Below are 15,423 nucleotides of genomic sequence, written 5' to 3'. Positions count from 1 at the left end.
TGTACAAACAGGTATCTCATATTTGAGAATGAAAGAATGATAAACCCACAACTAATGCTGGAAATGATAGAGAGTATCATTGCGAAAAACAATGGTGGCTACTTTCCAGTTGATGAGAAGGTTTTAAAGGACGTTGAAGAGGCGAGGAAAGAGAATCAGGAGAAAGCCAGATCCCGGTGCCTGAGGGTAAAGAGACAAAAAGAAATACTCAGTAAACAAGGTGAGTTTTTACTGACTGAGCATTATAAACTATTTGAGAGCATCCCTTATTCTCTCATCATTCAGTACCTTGCAATTTGTGATATTTTCTAAAAACAAATATGTCTGTCAGCCCACTCGCTGTCAGAGATCCAGATTCTCCTCCTGGGCTGGGTGTGCTCAGGGAAAACTCTCAGCTAAAAACATAATCCTGAATAGAAAGGAAATAGTCGGCAGGAGACAAACCATCCAGACGGAGAGCAAATCTAGAGATGATGGAAAAAAGATCACCGTTGTGGACACCCCTGGCTGGTGGAAATACTTCTCTGCCCAGTTCACTCCAGACTGGGTGAAGACAGAGCTGAAAAGAAGTGTGACACTTAATGGTAAAAACCCACATGCTATCCTCTTGGCTGTCCCTGCTGATACCACTTTCAGAGAGGAACAGAGGAAGATCACCGAAGACAACATGAGGATGTTTGGTGAGCAGGTGTGGAGACATACCATAGTGTTATTCACATCTGGAGACCTTCTCGGTGACACGAGTATTGAGGAGCACATTGAGAGTGAAGGAGAACCTTTACGTTGGGTCATAGAGAAATGTGGGAACAGATATCATGTCTTGGGTAAAGACCAAAGCAGGGAAAGTTTGCAAGTTGCAGAGCTGTTGGAGAAGATCGAGGAGATGGTGGCTGGGAACAGCTTGTTCATTCTTCATCCAGAGACTCAAACACCTGAAGTTGAGGAGATGAGTTTTGAACCAGATGAAACAAATGCTGACATGGTGAGATTCTTGGACAAAGAATGGAGCAAGATGGATAAAGAGATGGAAGACACCATGACAAAAATGTACAGTCAAAACGTTGCACAGAAAGGAAAGGAAAGCATGGACGGACGCACTGACTGTGAGTTACTATTCTGCTCAAACCTTGTTTGAATGGCAATGTAGACAAGTTGCTAGCTACTGTAAAATGAAAATGACAGGAATCTTGGCCCCATTGTGTTTTGTACATCAAGTTCTTCTGTTTGATAAATGATTTGATGTCTTCAATTCTCCAATCAGTTCATAACAATAAACAACCTTCTGATACCAGTGAGGAGGAAAAGTTGTCCACAGAGTGCTCTGGTCCACTGACCACATATCAGAGTACCTCAGGTGAGTTTATATGCTATTTCAACCAATAATATCAAAGTTATTATTGAATGCTAGGTTTCTCCCTGAGCCTTGTACTTTATTTCACATGTCAGAGAGTGAAGGTAAAGCCAGGCAAGCTAAAAAGGAGGTTCCTCAAAAAAGGAGAAGACATGAGAGCCATGAAGATCCACTGGAAAAAATGAGGGAGACACTCCAGCGAGAGTGGGGGCGACGAGAAGTGACAGTTACGGAGAGGTTTCAGGGGATCCTGTCTGAATCACTTGGTGAGCTCACAAATGCTTATATAACCATTAGCATAGTAGTCAAATCACTGTGTGTTAGACATCACTGTGTGTTAGACATGCAGCTACAATTAGGCAAAAAGCTGGTCCAGAATAAACTATACATTGTTGTCATTATTCTTGTTTCTTCATCTCTTGTCAGTTCTGTCATCTGAAGCTGATGAGCATGAGCGTGAACTCTGCAGAAGAAAGGTTCAAACTTGGCTTAGTAGTACATGTACCTCTGGATATGACACTGAGGAAGATGTCATTGTAGAAAATGAACATAGATGAGGTATTTGTAGTTTGTCAACTAAGCTTTCTAAAACTGATAGTTCCAGTCCTTGATTGTGATTGGCTGAATCACGTTCGATGCCGTTGTAAAATGCAGCATAAACATACACCTTGATCGCATTTCGTTGTATATTACTGCACTACCATAACTTGATACAAAAGTTAAAGTAGCTGCGTCTCGACATTGCTTGGAAACCATTCAGATAGAGGAATATTTCTTGGTGGAAGAAAGATTATCTAAGAATAACTCGTTATATTTCTAGTTGCTGTGCCTTTGCTTTATGAAACTGTGCCTTTACTTTATGAAAGGTATTTATAGTAATAGTTTTAGAAAAGCAATAAGCTACTTGAGGCCATAGGTTACACTGATTCTACAACAGCTAAGGGGGGTTTTAGGCACTCATGCCTAACAACGCCCCTTAGCTGTTGTAGAATCAGTGTAACCTATGGCCTCTCTGGGCTTATTGCTTAAATATACACTCTGATGTCATAGTTGTCCACATCTCTTTCATATGGTCAATATTGTCTTCAACATGTTAAAGAAGGGGTGTGGGCTGTATGGCCAAATAATCTTTACAACTTTAATGGATTATATTTAATTATTATTTACTTATGTGATATTTTTTATTGGATCATTTAAGTGTATGTTATTAGTATTTTTTACCAGATAAATTGTTGTCATTATTTTTGTTTCTTAGAAAGCAAGCGAAGAGCAGCTGCTCTGGTAGCTGAGATAATATATATATATATACTTTTTTTTGTTTTTCATGTTATGTGTAATATATGGCAATGATTGAATGTTATACAGAACAGTCATAGTCAATTCAAGTCAATTTGGTGTTTGATAGATGGAGTTTATTACTTCTTTTTGAAAGTTACAAAGTAGGAAACTGAAATTGTTTTTGACCACACACAGGACACACTTTTTTGACCACACACTGAGAGAACAGTACAGTAGCTAGAGGAACTGTCTTACTGTACATAGTTTATGTGAAGCTGGTGAATAAGTGGACACTCAAAGGCATTACTGTATGTCACATCTAAATTGTTATTCTGTACTTACAGTATAAGCTGGGCATAAAAGTGTCAGCTAAATGTACACGTAAATATAATATTTGTATGTTTCATACATTAAAGATGGTGTCTGAAATTGTAGTCCAGTGCTGTCCAGTGCAATGGCTCCATGGTCTGGATATGGGAATTCATTGCCAGTTTGATCATGGATGGTGCCTTCAAGTGTATTGATCTTGGATGGTGCCTTCAAGTGTAACTATAGTCTAATTATGTAAGTAAAACGAAAACAAAGCCAGTGTACAAAAATAACAAACTTAAACAGGTGCAGTAACCATCAGCCTCAGCTATTTAAATTAAACAATGTTGTGGTGTGTTACTTAAAACAAAACAAAAGGAAAAAAGCTTTTCTGTGTCCAGAAAGCTGCCAGCTGTCAGATCGCCTCGGTTCTCAGGCTAAAAAAGAACAGCTCTTTAATGAATTTTCACACAGATTCATCACTCTCAAACAGTGTCAATTCCAAAAACATTTTGACTGGGTAACTGGGCTGGGGCACAGACTCAGAGAGGGGTGAAAGTAAGATAATACATATTAAAGTATTTGATTCAAAACTAAATGACTGATTATTAACTCATTGAGTGCCAAAAACGTAATATTACGTTTTTCCTTTCCATGCGTTGAGTGCCAAAAATGTAATATTACGTTTTTAGCTTTTTTTTTTAAATTACGAAACTAGACACTCTTAACACACCTTATATGTGATTTTGGGAACTGTGTGATGAATGGAAATGAAATATATGACGATCGAAAACACATGAAAACGCACAATCTGGACATTTTATCTGGACATTTTACATCCGCTTTGGGTCGAATCAGTGACGCATGCACGTCAGCTCAAAACCAGGCCATTTTCGTGGGTCTATCACTAGGTGGCAGTCATAGCTATAACACAGAATATGCTGTGGCTGTACAAAAATCATCAACAATGGTCTAGATTGCTTGCACTCTAGGACAAAGCTTCCGAAAACAGCTTGGCATTCAATGAGTTAATAACAAAATGCATTTTTAATAGCTAACTAAACGGTACAATTATTTTATGTAAAGAAGATTGCTTAAGTCATATGTTGCCATTTTTTAAAAATATTTTTTGCGCCAAAATGAGGCTTGTTAAAAAGTGGTTGTTAAAAGTTGTGTGTAATAGCTTACTGCTCTGTATTTTGTACCAACGACGGAACTAAGAACTATTTTTTCATCATGTCCCAAGAGACACAGACATCCATTGGCACTGGATTGCCAAAATAAAGCAAGATGTTGGACGGTATTTTGACATTTTGCTGAGGTAGCACACCAATCGTTCTCTTACCTTCTATATGGGTTAGGGGTGTCGAAAATCGATCGAAATTACATCTCAATCTCGAACTTCGAACTCAAAGGTAGACTTGACTATGCAGCCACACCCCCAATGTCACGTCCAGTATGTATGCCAAGACGCAAAAACACGACATGACACTCTTATGACACTCATGACATGCTTATCCTATTAATATATCCTTCTATACTGATCTCAGGATCCAAATTCCTTCGTTAGCCCACTTTTTCACATCCATCGTCATGAACATTAATGATAAAGACTCACGTTTTTTCATCCAAGCCATCATGATCGTTATCAAAGCAGCTCAAAGTGTGTGACACTGTAAGTGAATGTGGCACGACAGCAGGTCTACCACCAAAGCCTCCCTTTTGCTCAAAAATGGCGCTCACGTGACATAAGAGTATTGCCAATAAGTAATTTGACATAAGAAGTAGACTTGTAAATAACATATGTTTTTCTATAACTTTTGAGGTACATAACTTGGTAGATGCAATGACACAAGATAGAAAGTATTTTCAAGTAAAGCAGTAGCCAGCAAGATTTTTTCCCCACATATATAGGCTAGATGTGCATGGATAGAACAACTTAATTACAATGGTAGAAATAGGTTTTTGAGCCCAGGACATGCTAACAAAGAATAACATGGGCATTCTAAATTATACTACTATCGATGTCACCAGGTGGGGGCGCCTGTGCCACCGCCTCTTTTATGTATTCATGTTCTGGAGGGCTTGTTGACTGTACTGTAGATCACAGGGTCCTCTTCAGCTCTATAGACAAACATAAATATCTCATCACATCATCCTCAAAATGACCAACTGCACATCATTATCAGAGTAACCAAACACACATCACACACACAGCATCAAAATACATGACACATTACGCCACAGACAAAGTAACAGAATACAACACTGTTGTGCACATTGTTAGATTAAGACGTAAGGGAACTACCACTCTGAAGTTTGAGTCTAGCGGTGTTGGTTGTTATGGAAACAGCTGCTGTGTTTGAGAATAATGTCTCCACCTAGTGGTGATTGTCAAGACCAGTGAAAGGGTCTAATTTAACAAAGTTGCACCCTTATGTCTTACATAAGTGACTATGTCATCATAGATGACAAAGCCGGGTTTCAGTATTTTCATGTGACAGTGATTTAGACACTATAAGATGTTCTCAGTTCTACAAAGAATAGCATGGGCAAACTCAATCATACTACTATCAATGTCACCTGGTGGAGGCGCCTGTGCCATCGCCTCTTTAACCCACTACACTAAAGAGTCTTTGTCAGCAATAAGGTAAAGTAATGTATGCCAGGACGACAAGACATAATGACCGTTCCTCAAAGTCAAGGATTCGTGCTTGGTAGAACGAGCCCTGCCGAATCAAATCCTTCAAAGATGAGGCAAGGCTTCTTAGCATTCGGAAAACACACAATGGAACAGACTAGCGAGTGTGCAGGAAGCTGCAGGTGCATTATTAAAAATCATGTACGCTTAGGATTGTGGGTGTTCCAGGCATGCAGAGGGTACAAGCACCCTTGATTTGGCGAGTTTCAATGACGCGACGTCCTTGAAAAAGCGGCTTTGAAGGACCCATCCCCATTGACTTTGAGAAACGGTCATTATGTAAGGGAACTACCACTCTGAAGTTTGAGTCTAGCGGTGTTGTTATGGGAACAGCTGCTGTGTTTTGGGTGGGTGTGTATGCGTTGTGAGAGTGGGACAGATGTGTAAAAGTGTAAAACATATTATCTCCGTTTCTCTCCTAACAAAGTACCACAGACATGGCACATTGCTGTATATTTGTAGATTCAGTTGGTATGGTGAAGGTAAAACTACTCACTGGGAAGTGTCCTTAGGTCTGGAGAAATTCACTGACGCGTATTGAACGTCCTCCTGTGCTGTTTGGGTGCGAGGACGCTGAACGCCGACATAGGGGCCCACCTCTGCTTTATCTGAGCCTTTGAACTTAACATTGGCATACTGGACGTCATCGCCTGCTTCTGTGTTCCGTCTGCATGAGGGGTCAGAGGTCAAAACGTCGTCATACACCGGGTTTGAGTCTGCCTGCTGGAGGAAAAGAGGAAGTTGTGTAAACAAAATATCCAGCTTCTAGAGTTTAGCCTCTGTTCCTCTTTTCACTGAGATTACACTAGTTGCACTGATCTGGTGAAACCAGGCAACCTGGAATCACCCTTTCAGTCACAGAATCACCTGATTGGCAGGGGTATAAAACTCCTGCGATTACGACAGTCTGGGCTGATTCCTCCTCCAGGCTTTTGGCTTTTGGTTTTCTTGTCTTTTGTTTGTTAAACCCCTAGACTGACTCTGCATGACATTTTCAGTTCCTTTCATCATACTGACTTGCTCTACACTATTTTATCTTTATTATTTATCCTTTGTTAATATTACCTTTATTATGTAATAAATTAATTAGTTTGTTTAACAGTCTCTCTTTAGCACAGTCAGTTTGCTCACCTGTTGGGAAATCGTTGCGCTTCGTGTTGTGGGTGGAGCGTTCGATTTCCGCCTGCTGTTTAGGAGGAGAAAGGATTAGGGCCGGTTCTCATAAAACATCAACAAAATGAACATATACTGTAATTTTACCATATTACTATATGTTTTACCACATTATTATATTATGAAAGTCATTTGAAGGACAAATATCTCTCACCTCAGACACAGAAGGCCGGGGAGCAGTAGGAGAGCTACTACAACAAGGATCCAAATAGCTGCATACTTAGTAGAGCCTCGCCCTGTAAACAGAATATTTAAACACACTTACTGTAATTAGAAAAGATGTTTCACAATAGTGATTCAAATATTACCCCTATATCTGTATTCAATATCAGTATTGTTGTTGTTGTTGTTGTTATTGTTGTATTTGCCATTACTGTGATATGGGCAGAGAAGAGACTGACAGGAAGTGAGTGGGAGAGAGAGACAGAAATGGGGTGGAATTAGGAAATGACCCGAGTTGGACTGTAATGTTACTCTGTAAAAAACGGACTGACACACTGTGGTCGAAAAAATTTGAAATCTCAGATTTGTGTTAAAAGCATAGGCCTAGTCATTGATGCTGAATTTATGAATAACTGTATGCCAGTGAAGAGGGCAGTCTCAACAGGTGATCTTACCTGCTATTGGCACTGACACAGCGGCCGAGTGCTGTTCACCAACACTATTCTGTGCAACACAGTAGTAGAGTCCACTGGTCTCATAGCTGATATTAGCGACAACGTAACTCTGGCCTCCTCCTAGCAGTGAGGTTTGAGTTCCCGTCTTCCTGTACCAGGTGTAGGTGTGTACCGGTGGATTGGCATCACTCCGGCAGGTCAGATTCACCGACTCACCTCCGAGAGCCACAATCACAGTGGTGTTCCGTGGTGCATCTGCCAACACAAAGACCAACAGTTATATTCAGACTTTTTTCTTCATCTGTTCAGTCCATTTCTAATGCTGTTAATTCTTTGTCACATATAATCAATTTAACCTTTGTTGACATTCCATTTGATCAGTTAAATTTAATTGATAAGTTAATATCCAGTAGCTACTCTCACATACATCTGACATCTAAAGCAGTGTCAGGTGATCGATGTTGTTCATGTCCTCTAACAGCACAGGAGTAGCTGCCTGCATCCTCACTGCTGACTGGGTTTAGGTGGAGGGTGTTGTTGATGGCTCTGTGTCTGGTTGGCCGTGTGTTCTTGTACCAGATGAAGGTGATGTCGGCATTAAGGTTGCAGCTGGTGTCACAGGTCAGTGTCACATTGCTTCCCTCAGTAACTGTACCAGCAGTCAATAAGACATGGAGATCTGGAAAAATGGCAGGTGTTACGGTCTCATATATTAAATATACAATTAATATACAATATCATATATTAAAACTCCACTGATGTACTTACCTGTGACTGAGAATGTCACCAAATTACCAGTAAAGCCCCCTCCTCTTGTGTTTGTCTTGTATCTGAATCGATATTGTCCTAAATCAGTTTCTCTCACGTCTCTGATTCTCAGAGTGCAGTTACGCTCCTCAGTACTGAGATGTTCCACTCTGCCCTCATAGTCTTCCTCCAGACGCAGGTCTATAGGATCCTGACGCTTCTTATTCACTCTGTACCAGAGTGTTGTGATGACTGTCTGGTCTGTGGGGAATCCGTATGTGCAGGGAATGTCCACCGTTGAGCCCCTCAAGACACAGAAGCTGGTGGACGAGTAGGACACTCCCCAACAGTCCTTACGTGGAACATCTAGATCAGAAGATAAAATACATTACATCATTCAACTAAACTTCTCACTTTCTTACACACACACAATACGTTTGAATCACCCTGATTCATCTAATAATGCCTGATACTGACAATCATCGTAAATGAAAGACAAGAAGCTCAGTAGCCCAGTTAGTCCATCAATTCAGACTCAGATGTTCAAAAGTACTAAAATAAAGACTAAAATTACCAGTTGGTCTTGACGAAGTTAGTGTAACATATACATATTGGGGTCAGTCTTATTTTCCCAGAGTCCTATTCCCAGAGAACATGACAAAGGTTCATATGCTATAGTTCTAGGGTCCTATTCCCAGAGAACATGACAAAGGTTCATATGCTATAGTTCTAGGGTCCTATTCCCAGAGAACATGACAACAGTTCATATGCTACAGTTCTAGGGTCCTATTCCTAGAGAACATGACAGTTCATATGCTATAGTTCTAGGGTTCTATTCCCAGAGAACATGACAAAGGTCATACAGTATGTTCCCCAGTTCTAGTGTCCTATTCTCAGAGAACATGACAAAGGTTCATATGTTATACTGTACTGTAGTTCTATGGTCCTTTTCCCAGAGAACATGACAAAGGTTCATATGCTATAGTTCTAGGGTCCTATTCCCAGAGAACATGACAACAGTTCATATGCTACAGTTCTAGGGTCCTATTCCCAGAGAACATGACAACAGTTCATATGCTACAGTTCTAGGGTTCTATTCCCAGAGAACATGACAAAGATCATACAGTACAGTATGTTCCCCAGTTCTAGTGTCCTATTCTCAGAGAACATGACAAAGGTTCATATGTTATACTGTACTGTAGTTCTATGGTCCTTTTCCCAGAGAACATGACAAAGGTTCATATGCTACCCAATTCTAGGGTCCTATTCCCAGAGAACATGACAAAGGTTCATATGCTACCCAGTTCTAGGGTCCTACTCCCAGAGAACATGACAAAGGTTCATATGCTATAGTTCTAGGGTTCTATTCCCAGAGAACATGACAAAGGTCATACAGTATGCTCCCCAGTTCTAGGGTCAATTTCCCCAGTCTTTATAGGACATTGGGAATCAAAAAACAGTTCCTCAACTTGTCAAACGGTTCCCCTGCTCTGTCACATACTGCTCATGTCACATACTACCTGTTTAATAGGCCTACATTTGAAAAGCCATAGAGTCTGGACATTTAAAAAAAGAATATGTGATAAAAATACATGTGCATGCACCAATTAACACTCCCCTAAACTTATTTGGGAACAATGAAAGCTTACACACTGTGTCTTTCATGCTTAAACATGGTTTAAACTACATGAAGGACTAGCCTTTAGCTTGTGGTTGAACTTTTTGGTTACTTCTGTAAAAGAAGAGGTGGTGGGGCTGCAATAACAGCTCACTAACACATCATGCATCACCACAGCACCCATTTTATACTAGTGCAAAATACACTCTCTCTTGATTCTGGTATAAAACATTTACAAGCGGCAATGGCGGGCCCGAGCACCTGCGGGCCGCAACCCGTGACATTTTGGAATCCAACAAAGCACCGACGTGGTGGGTTTGTGAAATATACATATTTAATGCGTTTGCTATTTGTTTTTGCATGTTATTTTCTGGCACATTTACTTGTTTGGCCAGGTGGGGCACTATGCAAGGCAGGCCCATTGGCTGTCATCATAATCATAATATAAATGAACCTCAGAAACTTCTGACCATTCATTTTAAGCAAAGAATATTTCTCAAACACTTTTTGGTTGGCCAGATGGTGGCGCTATGTCAGGCATGGAAATTACACATGTGAATATCATCAAAATAATGATATTTAATTAATATTTTGTTAATAAATTCCAAAAACAATTCTGACTTTTGCCATCTGGTGGCACTACACCAGACAGGCATATTGGGTGTCTGGATGTCCTATACACGTAATCTGATTAATCTGATGCATTTGATTGTGATATCCAACAGAAGTGGAAAAAACACATTCCTTCTCTTGCCAATTGGTGGCGCTATGCAAGGCATGTTAATTAGACATATGAATATCATCAACATGATATCTAATTCTGTGTAAAATTTCAGATCAATCAGTCAAAACATTGAACATTTTTGGCACATTTCCTGATTGGCCAGATGGTGGTGCTATGCTAGGCATGAGAATTCCACATGTGAATGTCATTACAATCATGATATCCAATATTTTGTAAAGTTTCAGATCAATCCATCAAAGCCTTGAACATTTTTGGCACATTTCCTGCTTGGCCAGATGGTGGCGCTATGCTAGGCATGTGAATTACACATGTGAATATCATCACATGTTTCAGATTAATCAGTTAAGGCATCATCCATTTTTGGAATATTTCCTGCTTGGCCAGGTGGTGGCGCTATGCCAGGCAGGCCCATTGGGTGTCTGGATATCATCATAATCATAATATCTGTTAACCTGAGAAGTTTCAGACCATTCATTCAATGCACTGTGACTTTATGACACATTTCCTGTTTATGTGGTGAGATATTAAAACCATAATATATTTCAACATATCAAAAATTTCTTCACAATTTAACATCAGCAACATCTTGGCATAATGTTCGGCAAATTTCACATGAATCTGACAAACCGTCTAGGAGCAGTATGTTAAAATTGATCATCGAACATCAGTGTAATCGTCATTCTTTCTGTTGCCAGTTGGTGGCGCTATGGCAACATGCATTATGGGCATGTGAATATTATCATTAACATGGTATTCAATGACCTTGAAATTTTAAACATTTCAAGCCATGCACGATGAATTATGACACATCTACTGTTTGTGTGGAAGGGTATTAAAATGAATAATTTTGCCATTTCGTCAAATTACAACATATAAAAAAAAAAGCTTCACAGTTTAGAATCAGGAACATCTCAGCGTCATGTATACCAACTTTTACATGAATCGGATCAACCGTCTAGGAGGAGTACGTTAACCCTTGTGTTATCCTCAAATCTTACGACACTCTTTATCCTTGGGGTCAATTTGACCCCAGCTAAATAAACCCTCAGAAAATGATTATAATTCATATTGTTACCCAGTTTTTTTGTGACAGGTACTTAACAAGAGTGTAATAACCACCATCAAAAGCCCTACAAAACAATTCCACCCCCCCACACCCCTTTATGAACCTTGGAACCCTGGCTGGCAATATTGCCCATCCAGTGTCAGCAGCCAAAAGGTTTGCTGTTGCTTCCCCTTTTGACTTATACAGTCCTGCCAAAATGACTTATATGTAATATGTACTTGTGTATGTAATAATGATAATAACATTATGTTCTCATAATATTCAAATAATAATATCCATAATGTGTCAAATATTCATGTATCCTATGTTTCATACAGCTGGGGTCAAACTGACCCCAAGTAACATCAATGTACAAAATATTTGTACAGGACATTGAAAACAAATTATTGTACAAATTTCATGCCAACTCTGTTATACCCTTCAATTGAGGAAAAGCCATGAAACGTGAAGCAAAAAAAAAAAGTGAACCATATATTTTATGATGTTAAACGTTGCTTGGGGTCAAATTGACCCCAAGGATAACATGAGGGTTAAAATTGATCATGTCCACAACGCACAAAATCTCAATTACCTCACTTCCTGTGGGCGTGGCTAATGGCATGTTAATACAACAGTTGTTTGTTTTTGGGAGTTACATACACCCACCAAATTTGGTGTGTGTATCTAAAACTATATGCCAACCACAAGTCACAGTGACATAAGGGGGCGCTATGGAGTTCCTGGGCAACGCCCGGTGCCAAGGCTTTTCCCCTGTGTATTCACGGTACCTCTTGACGTGTGTGCCAAATTTCATGCGTTTTCACCGATGGGAAGCACCTCTTTTGGCATCACAATTTATCACATTTTAGTCAGCACAAAATCCCAAATACCTCACTTCCTGTTAGGCGTAGCTAATGCATTGTACATACGAAAGTGGTTTATATTGGGGAGATACACACACCTACCAAATTTGGTGTGTCTAGCTGAAAGTATGTGCCAACCACTGGATCAATCACCTAAGGGGGCGCTACTGAGTCCCTGGGCCACGCCCGGGGCCAAGCCTTTATGCCTGTGTAGCCATTGTGATACCAGATGTGTGTGCCAAATTCCAATAATAATAAAAAGAATAATAATAATCCTTTCAAAAACAATAGGGCTTTGCACCGTCGGTGCTCGGGCCCTAATTACAATTAGAGCTATGAACCAAGTAACAAGTGTACTTACCTGAAACAGACAGAGTAACTCCATCTTTGCCTTGTAAGGTTGTGGTTATTGTCTTAATCCTGTAGTCATATACACCAGAGTCGCTAGGAATCAGATTGCTTATTCTCACTCTACACTCACTAGAGTAGTAGTTATACTCAATACGAGTTCCAGATGCTTGTAGAATGTTGTGAATGCTTGTAGAATGTGTTGAATGTGTCTGACCATCGGTTTTGTACCAATATCCTTCTTTAAAATAGTAATATTGTGGAAGTGTGTAACTGCAGGTAAGGAGCACTGAGGAGCCTGTGAGAACACAGATGTTCTGAGGAGAGTAGGTCACAGTGAGGGGTGGTTCGGCATGAAGACCTGAAACACAAACACACTCATCATTGGTGCACACACTCACTCTTCATAACTCACTGACTAACTCACACACATGCACACTCACAGACTTACAAAACACACTCACTCGCATACTCACTCACAGGCAGACACACACACACACAAAGTCACAATTAACTGATGCACACTGTCACAAACATAAGATGGTAAAGCAACCCAAGCAAGATACCATGTATACAATATGATATACATACCAGTATATAACAGCAGAATGATGCATCCGATTCTGTGCATTTTCTTGTGTACAGTATAATGAAAACCTGCCAGGATGTTCATGCATTTTAGAGGAGTCTATTGATTGACTTATGGACTCAAAGTTTCATTCATATATCATCATCATCATCATCATCTCAACTCGGCAATATATGTTTTTTTCACTTGTCTATTCATTTCATTATAAAATAAGAATTTTTTATGTTGATTCTTACCGCAGCTGATACTTCGTCTGTGTTTTCAGTGAAACTTAGAGGAACTGAATGCGGCTCAAAGAAAACGGAGAGTTATTAGAAGTCATTTCTACTTCCTCATTTCACTCACAAATGTATTTACTGTAGTTTCTTAGAAATGCACCCCAGAAAAGAATGGAAGATTGTGCCTTCAAATGTTCTAACAATAAACTCATAATTACACTGACATGAACTACAGTTTTCATGTTTTAAAAAGTCCCTTGTGCTTATTAATTACCACAGTTATGGTAGCTTTACTAAAACTACAAAAGTACATAGAACCTAAAGACACTTTCTCCGCTGTTTATCACACATGCTTAAATATGCTTAAACATAACCCTACATCTGCTTTTTTTATGGATATACAGTATACAGTTTTAAAAAAGGTTAGGCCACATGTAAAGGGATGAGGCTAACAGCTAATACCATCTCCTAGCGATGCTAAAAAAGACAGAAAACTATCACACCTAAAAGCAGGTTTTTTCTGAAACCCATATGACATGATCTGACACGTCCTGGTTGTCATCTCCTTGGGGGTGAGAATAGAATTGGGGGCTCTGAAAGAAAACAAAGGTTTATTAGTGCTCTGCTGAGGTAATTTCTATTTCCTCATTTCACTGACCAACACTTACTTAATAATTGTCCTTGAAATGCACCCCAGAATGGTAGATTGTGCCTTCAAAAGTTCTATCAATATACTCATAATTATAAACTAGTTATCATGTTAAAAAGTCCCTTATGAATTAGCTGAATAGCTTTACTAAAACTATGTAAGTACATACGACCTAAAGAGACTTCCTCTGCTGTTTATCACAGGGAGCACCAACATCACACTACATCTGTCATGATCCAAGAGTGGTGTAATTATTTTAGTTTTTTTTAGTTATATATATAGGTTTCAAAAAAGGCCACATGTGAAGAAAGGGATGAGGCTAACAGCTGATACCATCTCCACATGGTGCTAAAAAAGACACAGAAAACTGTCACACCTATTTCAAAAGCAGGTTGTTTCTGTGCCCATATGACATGATCTGACACGTCCTAGTTGTCATCTCCTCTTAACTGGGGGTTTAACCAAGTGGCTTTTTTTGTTGAATATATATTATAGAATCTATGCACTTACAAAATGAGTGGATTTTATGAACACACTAATCATATGTGAAGAAGTCAATCTAATCACAAGCAAACAAGGCAAAACAAACTACACCCATCACAATCAGCCACAGTATTTAGTTAGCTAGACAAAATCCAAAGAAAAACAAATGAACTCCCCAAATATAAGTTGTTGGGTTTGTGGGAGAGGCGGTAGCGTCCACCCTCCTAGACACCTGAGCCTCTCAGCAGGCCTAAATCCCTCTCGTGGACACACCTTAGAGGATCTGTATTTAACAGTCCAGACATACAGTAAAGGTCCCTTACACATCAGGCCTTGGTCAAGGAGCAAGGAACAATCTGGAACATCAACACAACAACACACGCACAGTGAAGGAACATGGACATCAGAGCTTCCCTCTCTCTCCTAGTGCTGTTGCTGTGTTTGTGTAAGGGTCTGGCCTTCATGGTAAGATTTTCAAGGTTATATAAAAATCTCTCTCTGGGCTAAAAATATTAAAGAAGCAACATACTAAAAACATGCTATAGTTTTAATGGTATACAGTCTGTGAAAGATTTGACTTTCACCCTAGTTCACCCTATTGGGATATAGTATATCTCAATATATAGTTATTGAGTATTAAACTCTAAATAACTGTAAAGCATTACATCACACATACATAGTTTCAATCA

The 15,423-nt window shown here is 39.5% G+C and overlaps 2 protein-coding genes across 4 annotated transcripts; one reads left to right on the top strand and one right to left on the bottom strand.

Moving 5' to 3' along the window:
• Positions 1 to 131: 131 nt before the first annotated feature.
• On the top strand, positions 132 to 2,216 carry LOC121718328 (GTPase IMAP family member 4-like). The gene is made up of 5 exons (XM_042103346.1): positions 132 to 220; positions 332 to 1,103; positions 1,262 to 1,354; positions 1,447 to 1,617; positions 1,778 to 2,216. Exons 2-5 carry the CDS (start codon positions 668 to 670, stop codon positions 1,906 to 1,908), a joined length of 831 nt encoding a protein of 276 aa, XP_041959280.1. The 5' UTR covers positions 132 to 220; positions 332 to 667; the 3' UTR covers positions 1,909 to 2,216.
• A 2,210-nt stretch (positions 2,217 to 4,426) lies between these two features.
• Positions 4,427 to 14,316, bottom strand: LOC121718290 (HEPACAM family member 2-like). 3 transcript variants are annotated; one of them, XM_042103245.1, is made up of 10 exons: positions 13,621 to 14,316; positions 13,387 to 13,452; positions 12,809 to 13,156; positions 8,198 to 8,542; positions 7,857 to 8,108; positions 7,430 to 7,684; positions 6,967 to 7,048; positions 6,771 to 6,825; positions 6,136 to 6,362; positions 4,427 to 5,062 (listed from the first exon to the last, which is right to left on the bottom strand). In XM_042103245.1, the coding sequence occupies exons 2-10, from the start codon at positions 13,424 to 13,426 to the stop codon at positions 5,008 to 5,010; spliced, it is 1,659 nt and encodes a 552-aa protein (XP_041959179.1). In that variant the 5' UTR covers positions 13,427 to 13,452; positions 13,621 to 14,316; the 3' UTR covers positions 4,427 to 5,007. The 3 variants fall into 3 exon arrangements, with proteins under 3 accessions (XP_041959179.1, XP_041959176.1, XP_041959178.1); XM_042103242.1 differs by having other exon boundaries at positions 13,387 to 13,640; XM_042103244.1 differs by having other exon boundaries at positions 6,136 to 6,359; positions 13,387 to 13,640.
• Positions 14,317 to 15,423: the final 1,107 nt, after the last annotated feature.

Source organism: Alosa sapidissima, chromosome 9, assembly GCF_018492685.1.
Source record: "Alosa sapidissima isolate fAloSap1 chromosome 9, fAloSap1.pri, whole genome shotgun sequence".
In the NCBI taxonomy this organism is placed as follows: domain Eukaryota; kingdom Metazoa; phylum Chordata; class Actinopteri; order Clupeiformes; family Clupeidae; genus Alosa; species Alosa sapidissima.
This window is presented reverse-complemented; position numbering and strand designations above follow the sequence as displayed.